Source organism: Gigantopelta aegis, chromosome 5, assembly GCF_016097555.1.
Source record: "Gigantopelta aegis isolate Gae_Host chromosome 5, Gae_host_genome, whole genome shotgun sequence".
Taxonomy (NCBI): Eukaryota; Metazoa; Mollusca; class Gastropoda; order Neomphalida; family Peltospiridae; genus Gigantopelta; species Gigantopelta aegis.
In genome coordinates, this window is record NC_054703.1 from 31,382,703 (window position 1) to 31,400,420 (window position 17,718).

The following is a 17,718-nucleotide window of genomic DNA, read 5'->3' on the forward strand; positions in this document are numbered from 1 at the left end:
AGAATTTAGTATTATATGGCATCCCGGTGGGATACTGGGTTCTTGAAGTCTGGTATCCCCGGGATATCGGGATACCGTTAATCTCGAACACTGTATAGGATGACTTAAATATAGCTCCGCTACTTGCTAGCTGTTAGTTAATGTATTTATTTACTGATATCATGTTATTGTATGTTGTTACCTATTATGTAAACTGTTGTATATTGTATATATAGGCCGATGGCCTGCACAGACAAAAAAAATGAATAAACTAAAACAAGATGAAGACCTAGTAAGTTTTCTTTTTCACCTTTCTAGCCTACAATCCCCCCCCCCCCCCCCCGATCAGTGGAACTGTTCCTCAATTTCTACCCCTGAACATCTCATCTACCATAAACTGATTCAGTGACTTGTGATGTAACATTCAGGGTTTATCCTTAAAAAATCCCCCTCCCCCCCTCCAATAAATAAACAAATAAATAAAAGAAAATTAAAAGAAGAAAAAGTTCCAATCCCTCAACCCACAACAAAACACAAAAAAGAATCCTAAAATTTATTAAACGAATTTAATAATTTATTATAAAGATGCATCGAAATGAACATATACATTTGTACAACCCATAAAGCAGGTACAATAATATATATTGTGAGAACCGGTCCTGAATGCAAAACTTTTACAGAGTTAGCTGCATAATTAACACTGTCACCTTCATCGCCATCAGGTACAATAATATATATTGTGAGAACCGGTCCTGAATGCAAAACTTTTACAGAGTTAGCTGCGTAATTAACACTGTCACCTTCATCGCCATCAGAAAAGTAATGCCTATAATTTCACCAACACGAGACAACAAAAATAATAACAGTATGATGTATAGGAGACAGATGAATCTCATGCATGTGACCCCATCGTTACAAACAAGGCTTTCACGATACGATACGTAACCCGCGATACAATACGCACAACGATACATAACCCATGATGCGACACGCACAACGATACATACATGAGTCAAACATGTGTAGCTTTTGTAACAACCATCCAGAAACCATACCACATCTATTTTTCAAATGCAATAAGGTTCACAACTTATGCGTTGCAGTACAAAACTGGATATTGACTCAGACTGGTATTATAATTAATTTCAATAAAAATAATGTCATCTTTGGTATTATTAATAACAAAAAATCTAACTTCCTTAACTGGTTAATTATTAATATAAAATATTATGTTTATGGAACTAAGACACAAAAAAAAGAATTTAGAAATCAAAGTTGTTAAAAATCTGTTGAAGCAAAAATTTGAAATAGATTTATTTTATATAAAAATTGCAAATACGAAATGTTTAATAAACAATGGGCTACATGGGCTAATTTATTTAATGATAACGATTAAATGAAATATATGATGTTAGCTTAAGTTTGTTCTTGTCTATGGCTTGTTCGGAGATAGCGGAAAACAAGAAAAAGAAACATACACCTCATGTATAACCTTATCTCGTCTTCTACCTCTTTTTCCTCTTTCTTATCCTCTCTTCTCTTTATAATATCCCAGATTAAACCAATTACATATATATATATATTTACTACTCTTGTACCCACTTACATTGATGCTTTTTTGCACATATGTCTGTGTGAATCTATGTATGTACATATGTGTATGTATTGGAGGACATTGGGGTACATGTGTACGTATTTGTTTGTGTATGGATATATGTGTTGTATATTTATTATATGTACAGCAGTGATTTGGGGCTCCCATCCCTGACACTGCTATGTTTGTGACCTGGGACAATAAAAAAGAAAATAAAAAAAAGAAAGATACGCATAACAACACAGAACCCGCGATACAATACACACAATGATACATAACCCACGATACGACAACGGTACATAACCCGCACGATATATCGAAGATGAATAATAAAATATTCGCCAAATCCATCTTAAATTTGGATTTGTCGATTTTGTGAACAGCAGCTTAAATCTTGTCATACATAATTTTGGTGGAATTTTCTGCCCAACAAGAGCCAGCCCTGAAATGTTCGTATTTTTCTGTTGTAACAAATTCCATTCCATTACATATACATATTTTTTAATGCTAGTCCTGAAGTGTTCAAAGTCTTATTTCTAAAATTTGAATTGACACCCATGGCTTTGACATTGGGAAATTTTAGCAGTTTAAAAAACAAGAAGGGAATTTTCAGTTTCATTTAAAAAAACATCTCATTGAACTTTGTTAGAATTTAAATGAGTTATACTATACAAGTACATTGTATATATATTCAAATTAATATCAAGTGTTGTGCATTGTTTTCAAAACATGCCTTTATAAAAAAGAAGAATTATTAACATCAATTGGGAATTTTTTTTACTACAAAGAAATTGCGAATAAAAAAACTGATTTTGAGGAATGGTGGGGAAATGGTGTCGATTATCGAAGCCTGTAAACATAGGTGTTAAAACTGTGGTGTTCATGTCGTAACCAATACCATTCCATTACATGGGTTTTTTTTTTAAATGGTCTCATTTGAGAAGTGCAAATCTCTCTTCAGATGGTTATCTACTGCGTAACCACACCTTTAAGGAATGACTAGAAATATTAGAAATAAATACTGCACGTTCTTCTCGTCACATCTCTACAACTCTGTTTTCTTTCGGTCTTTCTTCTTTTCTGTCTTTCTTCCCGTTTTGTTGTCCTCCTCTTTTCCCTTCTGTTTTTTATCCTTGCTGTCCGATTTCTTTTCTTTCTTGATGTCGTTGTCGGATTTCTTCTTGTCTTTTTTAACCTCCTTCGATTTCTTCTTATCTTTGTCTGTGGTTTTCTTGTCCGTTTTCTTCTTGTCATCTTTTGCACCCTTAAAGTAACACAATTACAAAAGTTTTAAATTACTGTCCGTTGTCCAGTAAATGCAATGTGCCATGAGAGAAAAACAGCTGATCCGAGGAGAATTCCCACCCCTGAATACTCTAGTCATATGCCTCAATGGCCTCAAATTTAAACATAAGGCTAATGGCCAAACTGGCAGTGCCTTATTGTGCATGGTACTAACTGGTGCTCATACTCAAATAAGTGGGCGGGACGTAGCCCAGTGGGAAGGCACTCGCTCGATATGATGGGATCGATCCCTGTCGGTGGGCCCATTGGGCTATTTCTCGTTCCAGCCAGAGCACAACAGGTGTAACAAAGGCTGTGGTATGTACTACCCTGTCTGTGGGATGGTACATATAAAAGATTCCTTGCTGCTAATCGAAAAGAGTAGCCCATGAAGTGACGACAGCGGGTTTCCTCTCTCAATATCTGTGTGGTCCGACGCCATATAACCATAAATAAAATGTGTTGAGTGCATCGTTAAATAAAACATTTCTTTTTTTTCATACTCAAACACTGCTCCTGAAAATTGTTTTATTACGAAGACATGAAACCAGTTACACTTTGTTTACTTTGAATATGTGTTGTTATGTTCTATTTAGACATTTGTTGAAGTTAGCCTCATCTTCCTGCTCTCTGGCCGTAAAGCTCCCCCCTTCCCCCAATCTCTGCTGGTCTTGGCCAAATGGCCTTTCTACCTAATTTGCCAAATTTGAGGCGTGTACCAGTAGTGGTGCACTGGAATGAGAAATAGTCCAATGGGCCCACTGGAATGAGAAATAGTCCAATGGGCCCACTGTAATGAGAAATAGCCCAATGGGCCCACTGGAATGAGAAATAGCCCAATGGGACCACTGGAATGAGAAATAGTCCAATGGGCCCACTGTAATGAGAAATAGTCCAATGGGCCCACTGGAATGAGAAATAGCCCAATGGGACCACTGGAATGAGAAATAGTCCAATGGGACCACTGTAATGAGAAATAGCCCAATGGGACCACTGTAATGAGAAATAGCCCAATATGCCCACTGAAACGAGAAATAGCCCAATGGGCCCACTGGAATGAGAAATAGTCCAATGGGCCCACTGAAACGAGAAATAGCCCAATATGCCCACTGACAGGGCCCTCCTTAAAGTCCAGTTCAAAATAAGAAACATCTTAATAACAAACCGTTTTCTTGGCACCTTTCCCCGGATAGTTTTGTCCGTCGATCGTAACCTCTGCACATTTCTCCTGTTGTATAAGGTAGTTTTTCACATCCCATGCCTTCGAACCATCAGGTACCATAAACAACACACGGTTAGGACCAACTATGTATCTGAAAACAGAAACAGAAAAACATATATCAAAATTTAACATCACTAAATATATTTAAAAAAATTAAATAAATCTTCTTTTTGAAAACATCAATCGTTAAAAAGAAAAAAAAGAAAAAAAAAAGGAAAATATATATTCTGTAGCATGCGGGAAGTGATAAAAGAGCTTGCGCAATAGTCACATCCTGTGAAATAGTTTTGAACCCAGGGCTCAAACTTAATGACAGCAATTTCTGCCATCAGTAAAGCTCAACGATGGCAAACTGTACATATATTATCTGCTAGTATTTAACATGTGTGCTTCTGAAATGTCTACGTACAGTAAAAGAACCTTTCAGTTATGTTGATTTGTTGCAAAAGTCATTCTGAGAAAAAAACTGCCGTATGCAGGGCCCAAAATTGCCGTCGGTGGGCCATTTCACCTATGGCAATGTATTTAAAATATTGCTGTAGGTGAACCAATTGGTCGATTCACTGCAATTACTAATTATTGGTACTTGTGTATACTAGTGATGTCCCTAGAAATTTGGCAAGGCATGATAGACCAAACACTTTTGGGGCATTTTCACCATTTTTGGGGCACTTGTTTTTCATTAAAAATACACAAAAATTAATTGAAATAAACATTAATGTAATTTATGTGCTTGCTTTAATAAATGAATGGTAAAAGCTATAAAAAGCATATTTTATTAATTAATAATACCTTTTTGGGTGTTTTATAAAGGCAATGTTAGAATTAATTAGTGAAAAAGGCTTGTTTAATCTCAGGGCAGCATGGTGCTGATTAAGGCAAGATGGTGCTAGACTATTGAGGTATAGTGCTGCACCATGCTAAAACAAGCTAGGGAAAACACTATATACTTATTCATATTCGAGACCCCAATATTTTTGGTATGTATCGTATTCGCCACATGGTGTATTCGTTGCAGCTCTAGTCTCACCCAACCCCTCACACCTTCATCATGTAACAAATTTTTAAACCAGATTTAGACTGATCTGATAAATAGTCCAAATGACAACAAAAATGTCACAAATCTGCATAAGATTGACATCCGAGAATGAATTAGTTTTGTCTTATTTAACGACACCACTAGAGCACATTGATTTATTAATCATTGGCTACTGAATGTCAAACATTTGGTAATTTTGACACACACACACATATATATATATATATATATATATATATATATATATATATATATATATAAATTTTAGACAAGAAACCTGCTACATTTTTCCATTATTAGCAAGTTATCTTTAATATGTACCATTCCACAGACAAAATAGCAGATACCATGGCCTTTGATATACAAGATGGCAAGAGAAATAACTCAAAAGTGCCCACCGACGGGGATCGATCCCAGACCGACCTCGCTAACACATTACCACTGGGTTACGTCCCGCCCTGAATGAATGAAATGAATGAGTTACCTTTGCATCTCCAGATGGGCATTGAACATACTTGACTGCCATAAAGCTGTGATGGTTTCGGTTTCTTTTTCTGTTGGATCACCTACAATCATAATCAATGAATTCTGCATTTATTTACCTTTGTTACGCATCGATTAGCAGAATTTATGTAATGAAAAAAAATATTAACTTTTTTTTTAAATGAACATATTAATTAATACTAGTATCTCTGCACTTAAATTATGTGGACACAAAAATAAATAAAGTGGACATAAATCTGTTATAAAATATTTGGAGCTTTTATATTTGCACTTACGAAGTCTGAAAGGGTAGTCAATCCTACACGTTGTTTCCATGACAATAACATAATAAAGGCAAAACCACACAATATTAGTGCAGGACTCAAAATGGCCTGTGTCTTTGTCGCCAAGTGTGACCAATGTCTGTTTGGGCGACTTGAATATTAAAAAAACAATGGCATTAGTCGCCCAAATAATAATATTATTTGAGCAATCTACTTGAGATCTATAACATACGAGCCACTATTAATATTTGTATTGTATCCATTTATTTCACATTAAAATCTTGCTCGTGGTTTGTGGTTCGCTTACCATAATTTGCCAACATCCATTATTTTTTGGTCCACCATATTTTTTGGCAAGTTTCGAGCCCTGTAGTGCCTCGTATGAGAATAGCGGATTGCTTAGCAACTGATGAAATCATCATGTTATCTGGTTTTACTGTCACTATATTATCGTTTGAGGCACTCATATTGTGTGACATCACCGTAACGTGACAAGATTTTTCATTAGAGCTGTTTTTGATAACTGAAATTAGATATTACTTAGATTTTGTTATTTCGATTATCCATTCGATTACATCTCGATCCATTTCGATTATCCATTTCCGTACATCTATGTGTTTCTGGTCATGCCAGAGCTGGCCATATCCTAAAATTTTCAGTAGCCCACTGGGCAAGTCAATCACAAATTGCATTTTCCCACAAACAAATGAACGTGTCCCAAAACGTAAGTAGTTTAAACAATTTCACATCATACAAAACACCTGTAAGCCCTGTATTAATAAATGTTTATTTCCCTTAATTTGAGAATGTAACCCCCCCCCCCCCCCACCAAAAAAAGACAAACCCTTTATATCCGAATGAAGGAAAATTCGAAATGTCTATGATTTATGATTTTTTTCTTGGTGTGTGTGTATCATAACGGACGAACATACCAAAGAGATTTTTTGTTTTTAAACAAATATATAAAAAAGGGTATACCCCCCTGTTTTTCAGGATGAATTTCATTTGTAGAATGCAAGACACTGCATTTCAGGACATTTAATTTTCAAAATTTTCAGGGGGAGTGTACCCTCGGTTTTCATTAGAAATTCTGGCATTTGGCATTCTTGATGAGAGTCTAACACATAGACTCAGTCGGAGACTGCTTAGATCCAGTCAGGATTTCTGCCAGAGGGTAAAATGGGTATGGTGCCATAACCAAATATTTTTGCTGAAGTATTTGTTTATGTTAACTTTTGACAAAATTAATTACTCTTTATCATTACTGTATCATTTTCTTAACCCTAACCCTAAACGTAACCCATTTTCTTTCTGGGGTTGCATTCAATTCCATAGCGCAATACCCAAATATTTCTTTTTGGCAGAAACGCTGCCAGTTACACATTTTGCTGCAAGCGCCTACTCAGTTCTTTAACATTTAGTCAATTAAATGTTAATTGCATGTACATACATCAATTTAATTGTGGAACAAATGCAAAAATTTGCAGATGGACAACTTATTTCGTAATACGAAACACTACTAAATTAGTGAAAACCGTGCTGTGGGAATTCCCTGACCTCATTTTACGTCACAAGTGTGTTGAGCAAGCTCACATAGATAAAGCGAAAACTAACCTTACAAAGAGTCTACTCAGGGCTAGCTCTAGCAATCAACAAATTCGCCAACTCTGAATTCTGAAAGCAGTTGGCGAAATTTATTTTAATTTGGTGAAATAATTTCATGTAATAATTGAAATCTTTTTTAAAGTAACTGATGTACATGTAACTAATGTTTAAGTTTAGTAGTCAATTTGGCAAAATGTTTTGTTCACCCAGAGCTAGCCTGCTCCTATTCCATTTCAGTAACAAGCTGGATTGTAAGGTTATAAACAACTTTTTCTCGATCCTTCAAAGCTTTTGACAATTTACTTCACGGACAATGGCATGAAACGTACCATTATTTAACCTACGAATAAAAACCTAATTTCTTCAAAAAGGACGGCTTATTCAAAGATGAGGGCCTATTTCCTGTCAAATACAGTACTCCATATAATATTCATGGGAAACAAAAGTTCAGTTCATTGATTTTACCAACACACTTATATCGACATGGTACCAAAAACTATTGTCCGTGAAATCCAGGGATCTGACACACACACTATACATAGCGGACTATCAGTTATAGTTTTTTTTTTACTTACGGTCTTGGCCAAGCTTTGAAATGGCAGCAGTTGAAATGACAGCAATTTGTGTTTGGAAATTTTGGTTGCCCAGCGGACTGAATTGTAAATTTTACTCGTCTGAGGCGAGCGGATGAGTACTATTGGCCAGCCCTGTCATGCCTTGAAATGCATTTTTCAGTTTTAAAAACATGTCTCTCCAAAAAGACAAGTTCTAGTCTACTTTTTAAGGGTATTTCCCTGTTTTAACGTTACAGACTCGTTTCACTTGGGTTTTAACTTTATTCAAATGTGTTACAGGTTTGTAGATTAACCAAACTTGAGTGTACATTTTCACAGGTTGAAACTAGCGTCTGCAACTTCGAAAAAATTGTGTTTTGTTTAATGACACCACTAGAGCAAATTGATTTGTTAATCATCAGCTATTGGATGTCAAACTTTTGGTAATTTTGACATAGTCTTAGAAAGGAAACCTGCTACATTTTTTTAATTAGTAGCAATGATCTTTTTATACACCATCCCACACAGACAGGATAGCAAATACCACGGCCTTTGATATACCAGGAACGATTATCCCAATGGGCCTACATGCAAGGATCGATCCTAGACCGACCGTGCATCAAGTGAGTGCTTTACCACTGGGCTACATTCAGCCAACGCGACTTTAAAACTACAAACCTGAAACTGTTGCAAACATCATGAGTGATTTTCCTTGTTTGGTCATCTTGAGCACGCCCTCCGGATCCTCGAGATTCAGTTTACTCATGTCGATCGGTTTCGGTGTCCGCTTCCATTCCGGTTGTTCGTCTTCGTCTAGAGGTTCGTCCTCCGCATCCTGCAGGTGAATAAATTAACATAATTAATATCGGAGTCAGGGCTGGCTCTAAGTGAGCAGAACATTTCGCCAAATTATCCATTAAAATAAAAGAATTGCTGAAACAAAACATCAATTATTACATGAAATTATCTCGCCAAATTAAAATGAAATTTGGCTACTGGTTTTAAAATTTGCAACTGGCACAAATATGTTTTAACTATGTCAATCGGATTCAGTTCAGTTTTGACTCAGGTTGTTTCTCCGCTTTCTGCAAAGCAATTGGTTTATCAAATGCTGTGGTATGTGCTATCCTGTCTATGGGATGGTGCATATAAAAGATTCCTTGCTTCTGATGTAAAAATACGACTATATGTCAGCATTACCATATGTTTGACATTCAATAGTCAATGATTAATAAATCAGTTAAACAATGTTAAACAAAATTAGTGCAAAGAGCACATTAACTTTAAAGGTAGGGTCAACTCAAACAAGAGCCTTGTGTGTTGGAAAGATGCATACCCGGACCACCAACACATACTGACACTTTAGCAAATGAAAAACGCGTAATTTTAGAGTTAATAAAAAAACATGATTATTCCTGCTAACTGGGGGCAGCCATTTTGTTTCGTTTTTGTGACGTCCGGTGGGATAGCTTGGGGCGAAGTGACGTCAGCTCCTGTATGTACAGTGTAAACAAAAGCAGTAATTTTCAACAAGGCGCTTCTCTTTGATCAACCTGACTTGTAAAACAGCATAAATGACGTAATAATATAATAAACTATTTAACTAAATATATTTCAAGTTGCATTAACGAAACAAAATGGGGTTATAATATTTTTCTCTGTAAATAATCCAAAGGAAAAATGTACACTATTAGGCCTATTGATATGCTATGTTGGAGCAAAAACGACAACCCATGATACCCAAGTGATAATTTTCTTTTCTTTGGGACTAAGTAATTGGTCAGTTCTGTGGTTTTAGATGGAATAGTCTACTTAATCAATAGTTTTACAGAACTATTTACAGTAATAAACCATGTCCATTACAATTTTAGGGGCCACAGGTAATATTCCACAATACCGGTATGTATTTTTGTGTCTAGACAGTGTCAATTAATTGTCTTGCCTGGTTACCAATCAAATACACACCTGCCAATTAGGAATCACAGGTAGAAGCGACTAACGGCATAGACCAATTAACTAAGAAAACACTATGTGTATCATTTCAGTACGTATGTTAATGCATGGGCAAAACATTGTTAATTGTTTCGACTTGTTGTGTAGCCACTTCGACAATGGCATTTTATTTTGTATTGAAAAATAATATATGTATATATTGATATACTTATTGCTGGCTTACTGGGATGTATATTATTACAGAACATTGCAGTGCAGGACTACTTATCATCCCGCAAAAACCAGGTAGATTGTTTCTCTAGTTCTAAGGCTCATTCCTGACGTTACGCGTTAAGTATTACGTAACCACCAGCTCGCCAGAGGCGTACTCATTGAGATGGTACACAATGGCTGCGCCCGTTATATATAATAGCCGTCACATTTAACCGTTTTATTAATTAACTATACGATTATACGTATTGATATTAAGCAATAATGTGCATTATATATCGTTGAATATGCATACCAGGCCAAATGCCTTAATTGTCCTCTCCTTTAATGATGAAGTCAATACTTTTCTTAACCACAATTTCTACGACCCTTCAGACTAAAAGTAAAACAAAATAAACTTTTTATAAACATGTTGTCAACAGCATAATATTTACATGTCAAAAAATTTTAAGACTATAGAATCGTATAGATATATCAGCTATCATGTAACTCTGATACAATCCCTTTAAAATGCAAGTGCGATGAGGTAACTTTAATTTTTTTAATTTCACATAGGTTTAGGGCACACCTCCCACTGATCGTAAAGTCTTTCAACATCTCCGTCGTCATAATCTCTGATATCTTTTTTCTTCCATTTCTCTTCTTCTTTTCTGTCCGTTTGATCACTGTCACAGAAAACAGCATTAATAACGAATAATGAAAATAACAACACAAACAAAAAGTGTATTGCAGACGACATTGCTGAACTTTCTGGAGCGAAAAGTTCGTGGTGCACTATGATTGGTTATGTCCAGGGAATTATTCGTTAATTTCCGTTACCTTCCGTAGGTCATGCCATTTCCAGGGTGGGGTTTTTTTACGTTCGTAATATTTAAAAGAGAACACACAATTAAAACCGAGTAAATGCTATATATTCTGTTTCATTTGTTATTAATCAAACAAATTTAATCCGTTCCATTTGGTCCTCATGACGTCCCGCTCCCCACCCGGGTTCTACGGGCAGGACCTTTTTTCTTGGCCTAATCGGTAAATTCCGTGTCCCCCCCTCCCCCCCGTAATTTCACGGTGACGGAAAATCACGAACTCTTGTCGAAAAGCGTAACTAATAAAACAACCACAGTAGTACAACCAGTCAGTTGTCGAAGACGGAAGTCAATTTGCGAAATGTTTTGATGACCGAAAGAAGATAAATAGAACACTTTACAACTTAAAATGACGTGTAATTCTTAATGGTACTTTTTAAATTTTTAAATATTAGTTAAGAACTGTGTAAATAATAAGAGTAAATATTATTGAAACCTTTTTAAGTCATTTGTCAATATCCCATTTTTCCACTTTTGACATTTCTTGAAATTCTTCCACAAGAAATTTTGAACGTAAATGATAAAATTATTCGGTTTCGATTGTCATTTATTTTACCATACATTTGATACAATATCTGCCTGCCCCTCCCCCAACAATAAATATATAGAGATCATTATACAGCTTGTGTGTTGTATTGATTTTACGAAACGAGTGTCAGGATTATTGTATTACCCAAGCGAGAATTCTGACACTTGTTTCGTAAAATCAGTACAATTCACATTAGCCTGAGTGCTCTGACTGTAAGAGAGCTAGACAGACATTTGGACATAAATACGCTCTCATTACAGTCAGAGACCAACCAATGTATATTTTTGGCAGTTCCTGACTACCAAACAGTAGGCAAAGATTCCCGCTCTAATACCACAACAATCCTATGTTTGACGTCAAATACCTTTACATCGATCATTTTCGAGTTAACTGATACCAAAAAATCCACATATTAATCACTAATACACATACTACAGAAAGAAACCCGACAGCACCCACATTCAGCTATGCATCGTGACACTCCGTCACAACAATTACAAAGATCACGTGATCGCCAATGGGCGATTCTGCCTTGTGCAGCAGTTACAGGGGCCGTCTCATACCAAGCGACCTTACACCATGGAAGAGTTGGCTAATGCCGTTTTGGATGAATTTGGATTTAATTACGTCATTAAACCAAAACAATTACACATTATTGATTCCATTTTGAATTTGAAGGATACAATTGGGATGTTATCGACAGGATACGGCAAAAGTATGTGCTACGTACTGCCTCCTCTTATGAGACGGCCCCTGTAACTGCTGCACAAGGCGGAATCGCCCAGTCTCGAAATAGATCGCCGAGCTTTGTAATTGTTGCGACGGAGTGTCACAAAGCGTAGCTGAATGTGGGTGCTGTCGGGTTTCTTTCTGTAGTATGTGTATTAGTGATTAATATGTGGATTTTTTTGTATCGGTTAACTCGAAAATGATCGACGTAAAGGTATTTGACGTCAAACATAGGATTGTTGTGGTATTAGAGTGGGAATCTTTGCCTACCGTTTGGTAGTCAGGAATTGCCAAAAATATACATAGGTTGGTCTCTGACTGTAATGAGAGCGTGTTTATGTCCAAATGTCCGTCTAGCTCTCTTACAGTCAGAGTACTCGGGCTAGATTCACATGTGAGTGTAATAATTTCGTTATTATCGACATTATCCAAAACATTATTTTCTTAAATAACAAGCTAGGATCATGTCAAAACGTTTCAAACATGACTAAAAAGAGACGACGAAACAACATCATTTTCTGAAATGACGTCATTATGATAAGCGTTTACACTATGGAAGCTGCATTAAGTTATGACGTCGCTTCCCAAAATGACGTTATTCAATGTGCACATGAAATCATTATGACAAATATGAGTCATACTGGTTATATTTCCCTGAATATTTTGAACCATGTGGATAATAAATATTTTAATCCAACCACATGTCTTGAAAACATCAAAAGACAATCAATTCTGTCAATGCTAAATTTTATGGACATATTAGTTGTTAACCATACATGTTATACTATATAATGTACATATATGTTATTGTTTTTGTACCTGCTCCTTGTGAGTGTTTTATACAATAAAGTTGAATTGAATATGAAAAAATCTGAATGGTGAACTTAGCCCGAGTACTCTGCCATTTGAGATCTAAACAGACATTTTGAGGGTTATAATCACTCTTATCAGCCAGAGATCTCTCACATAGTGAAAACACAGAATGGCTGCCAACCACATGGTAGACAAAGATTCCTGGTCTAGATAATAAAACAGTAATCCTATGTTTGATGCAAAATACCTTTACATAGGTAATTTTCAAGTTTGTTGATAACAAATATTTTACATATTAACCACTAATACACATTCTACAAGAAGAAACATGACGGCATCTCCATTCAATAATGTTCTGTTTAAATACCTAGGTGCTGATGCGTTACAGGGCATAAAATGTGATTTTTTTCAGACAAACAATATGTCATTCGTGTGGTTTTAGTGTTTGCACAAACGATTTTCTCCAGTGGTTCAGATACAAATGAAAAGGTTAACCGGCAACGGTAATCAAATAAGAATCTAAGATGGGCGATGTTCGTAGCTTTTCTCCAAATTCTTATCATAAATACTAAATTATCATTATTATTTGGTATGCTGGGACTAACTTGAAAGCTGCCATTTACATTTTAGCACACTACCCCATCGGTTCTGTTACAGGGGAGTACTTGTCCGTGCCAAACAATAGTCTGAACGAAACAGGGATTTCCGGGTCTGAACAGAAAGACCCGAAGTTCTGCGAATCCTCGGTCGATCCAATCGATGCTGCAACTCAGTGTTTCATCATGTTCTAATTTCCACTTCGTTATTTTAAAGTCCCTTATTAAACATACTATTTTCTTCGCTGTGTATGTCATATTTTAATAAATTCATTTAGCAATACATTTCATTACAATACATGTTTCAGAATTAATGCATATATTTCAAAGTAACCACACAGGTGTCAAAAAGTAAATAAATATACAGAACTTTGCTATTTACCACGAGACTGCGTAACGCGTATCGGTCTCGTGGTATGTTCTTGCTCACAATAAACGTGTGCAATAAATAGGAAGTGAAAATAATGTATGTGAGTTTCTGTATTTATTACATACCTTTAAAAAATCTATATATATCAACAATGTATCTTAAACCGCTGTTCAATGCTCCTTTCATGAGCTCAGTTTTAGTGTAATGTACCAAAGTGCCAGACGTTATGAATACAGCTCTTAATAAGTCGTGATGTCATTTGTAAATCAAAAACTGATATGATGTTAAAAAAAAAAAAAAAAAAAAATGAAAAGGAAATTCCCCAAATAAACGTTCCGGTCCAGATTGCACATGCAATGCTAGGCCCGTTCTATTATTATTTTATTCCAAAAATAGTTATATCAGCCAAAACACGTCAGTTTACATTTTCTGACAAGCAATTATAGTTTTTGCATAACCGACAGACGAACGACAAAATCATTTGTGGCAAATTTTATGCCATGCGTTAGATAATATATCTAATATTTGTTATTAGCTCGAAAATTATCATTGTAACATTTGGTATTTAACGTTACCATAGGGTTATTGTTAGGTAATATTGTTAGTTGTAGGCAAAAATAATGTGTTTTCGCTATACGTGTGGTTACCTACATGTGTATCTCAGGCTGAGAGAGTGATCATAACCATCCAAATATCTATCTATCTCTCGACAGTACTTGGGCAGTATTTCTGCCAGAAAGGTATTTTTGGGTATGGCGAGTATGGGGATCCTTCCCCAGAAAGAAAATGGATTAGATTTTCAGGAGTCAAACTTAACGACGGCACGCCGCTGTTGAAATATAAATTGCAGAGCATCACAGACGGCACTTTTGTGCCATCTGTAAAGCTCCTCAACACTGGCAAAGTGTATACACCTGGCGTACATTATCTGCCAATATTTAACATTTGCACATTTGAAATATGTCTACATACAGCAAAATAACCCGTTAATCATGTGTATTTGCTGCAAATGTCACTTTTTAAAAATTGCCATAGGCAGGCTCAAAATTGCTATTGGTGGGCTGTTTCACCATTGGAATTTCATTTAAAAATTGCTGTGGAAACAAATTCTTAAGTTCGAGCCCTGGGTTTAGGGTTAGGGTTAAGAAAATAAGAGTAATTAATTTTGTCAAAAGGTTAACTTATAAAATCTACAAAAACATTTGGGTATGGCATCATACACGTTTTACCCTCTGGTAGAAACCGTGCTTGGGCTAGCTGTCCCATAAAACAGTCTATTTATATGTACCGATGACTTGTTTTTACAGTCTGTTATGTCACCATTACAATTATTTAGCTTTTGTCAAATACATGTACAATGTAGTTCTTAGTATCTTACAGCCAGAGTTCGACAAATCCACTACAGTCTGTTATGTCACCTTTACACTTCTTTAGCTTTTGTCAAATACATGTACAATGTAGTTCTTAGTATCTTACAGCCAGAGTTCGACAAATCCACTACAGTCTGTTATCTCACCTTTACACTTCTTTAGCTTTTGTCAAATACAATGTAGTTCTTAGTATCTTACAGCCAGAGTTTGACAAATCCACAAGCCCTCGATTCCAGCTGGTGAACTTGTGGTCTGGGCTAGTGAAAATTATCAACTAATACTTTAATACAAAGGACACTAGCCCTTGGTCCCAGCTGGTGAACTTGTGGTCTTGGCTAGTGAAAATTATCAACTGTAATACTTTGATACAAAGGACACTATAGTCCTCGGTCCCAGCTGGTGAACTTGTGGTCTGGGCTAGAGAAAATTATCAACTGTAATACTTTGATACAAAGGACACTAGCCCTCAGTCCCAGCTGGTGAACTTGTGTTCTGGGCTAGTGAAAAATATCAACTAATACTTTAATACAAAGGACACTAGCTAAAGTTTCAGTGAGGGCTAGTGACTTTCTCAAACATTTGTTGAACACTGCAAGTTTCGTCATTGATAATGATTACATGTCTATAGATCATTTATAATATCACCAATAACCAGTTGTGGAGTCGAAAATGTATCGGTTGATAGGGTCTCCACGAGTACTTGAGTCTCGGGCACGGATCAAATACAAGGACTCGAGTACCCGTACAAGGTTGAATACAATGATCAACTATAATACAATGGACAATGTAGGACAATAATTTAGCAGTAGATAATCAACAATATAAGTTACACAATAATTATATGATCATGTGCTAGTTTCTCTTTTTAAACTGGCCATCTGTCCGTCCGTCACAACACTGAACATATCAACCGGTTTCTAAATGCAATACAATGGCATGATTTGGCATTCATATTCAGCGCTGGAATTAAGATGCATACTGATATTTTACTTTATTCCTTAGTCTCACCATCATGCAGTGTAAGTGTCGGGTACTCCGGTACGGGTCGAGTTTGACCCTCGAGTACTCGAGTCCAGTATTTTGGACTCGTGGAGACCCTATCGGTTGGTGCAAACCAATGATCAATGACAAAATGCCAATTCTCAACATTAATTGCCACCTGCTTGTTATATTTTCAGTGAGATTCTCACTTATGACCTGACGATGCCGGGCAAATCCAGTAAGAAGGACCTCTACTTGGCGAAGACACTGTCCGACCTAAATAAATTCAGCGAAATCAAAGATCTGGGTCACAATGTTAATGTGTAAGAATTCAACCAGGACTCACACAGGAACACATTTTAGTGCAGCCATTTGTCAGATATAGAGTACAGAGTATTTCCTTGAAAATTAAAGGGACGGTCCAGAGTTTGCAGCCATTGTAAGATGTTTGCGATAACAGAGCCTTGTTGCGACTACTACATGTATTTCATAATAAATACATTTTCTTCTTTAGAATACCAGTGTCTGTATATCGAATGCGTTTGCGGTCATATACTAATGTTTGTAGGACTCAGTTTTTACTTTTTACTTTAATTCGCAATAGGCCTATATATATTTTTTGGTTCATACAAAATTATTGGGAGATAAAATCCGGTTTGAGCTACTACAGCATTAGGACAACAACAAAAACCTTGTAAATACAAACACTGATATTCTAAATAAGAAAATTTATTTAATTTGTATGTTACTTCATCAAAAGGCTCTGTTAGTCGGAAACATTTTACAATGGTTGTAAACTCAGGACTGTCCCTTTAATATGGTTCATTTTAAGAATTTTTTATTAGCCCGAAACAAAACATTATAGACACTTTTATAAAAATTAGCCAATTTGGCAATGTACAGAGAGAGCCGTGTAGCTATTGTAGGTCTATAGATCTAAAATAAATATATAATTATTATATAGTTAATTCTCAGTCGACAATATATATATATATATAGCTATTGTAGGTCTATAGATCTAAAATAAATATATAATTATTATATAGTTAATTCTCAGTCGACAATATATATATATATATAGCTATTGTAGGTCTATAGATCTAAAATAAATATATAATTATTATATAGTTAATTCTCAGTCGACAATATATATATATAGCTGTTGTAGGTCTATAGATCTAAAATAAATATATAATTATTATATAGTTAATTCTCAGTCGACAATATATATATATATATAGCTATTGTAGGTCTATAGAT

The 17,718-nt window shown here is 35.7% G+C and overlaps 2 protein-coding genes across 2 annotated transcripts in view; one reads left to right on the forward strand and one right to left on the reverse strand.

Moving 5' to 3' along the window:
• Positions 1 to 528: 528 nt before the first annotated feature.
• LOC121373614 (LRP chaperone MESD-like) lies at positions 529 to 11,133 on the reverse strand. The gene is made up of 5 exons (XM_041500312.1): positions 10,776 to 11,133; positions 8,723 to 8,879; positions 5,603 to 5,684; positions 4,023 to 4,170; positions 529 to 2,837 (listed from the first exon to the last, which is right to left on the reverse strand). The coding sequence occupies exons 1-5, from the start codon at positions 10,944 to 10,946 to the stop codon at positions 2,619 to 2,621; spliced, it is 777 nt and encodes a 258-aa protein (XP_041356246.1). The 5' UTR covers positions 10,947 to 11,133; the 3' UTR covers positions 529 to 2,618.
• Positions 11,134 to 11,347: 214 nt separating this feature from the next.
• The window catches only part of LOC121373615 (ubiquitin carboxyl-terminal hydrolase 8-like), a 77,365-nt gene continuing 70,994 nt past the window's right edge, over positions 11,348 to 17,718 (forward strand). The window contains exons 1-2 of the mRNA XM_041500313.1: positions 11,348 to 11,439; positions 16,656 to 16,781. Of these exons, the coding sequence (XP_041356247.1) occupies positions 16,681 to 16,781 (101 nt within the window). The 5' untranslated portion in view covers positions 11,348 to 11,439; positions 16,656 to 16,680. The remainder of the gene's footprint in view (positions 11,440 to 16,655; positions 16,782 to 17,718) is intronic.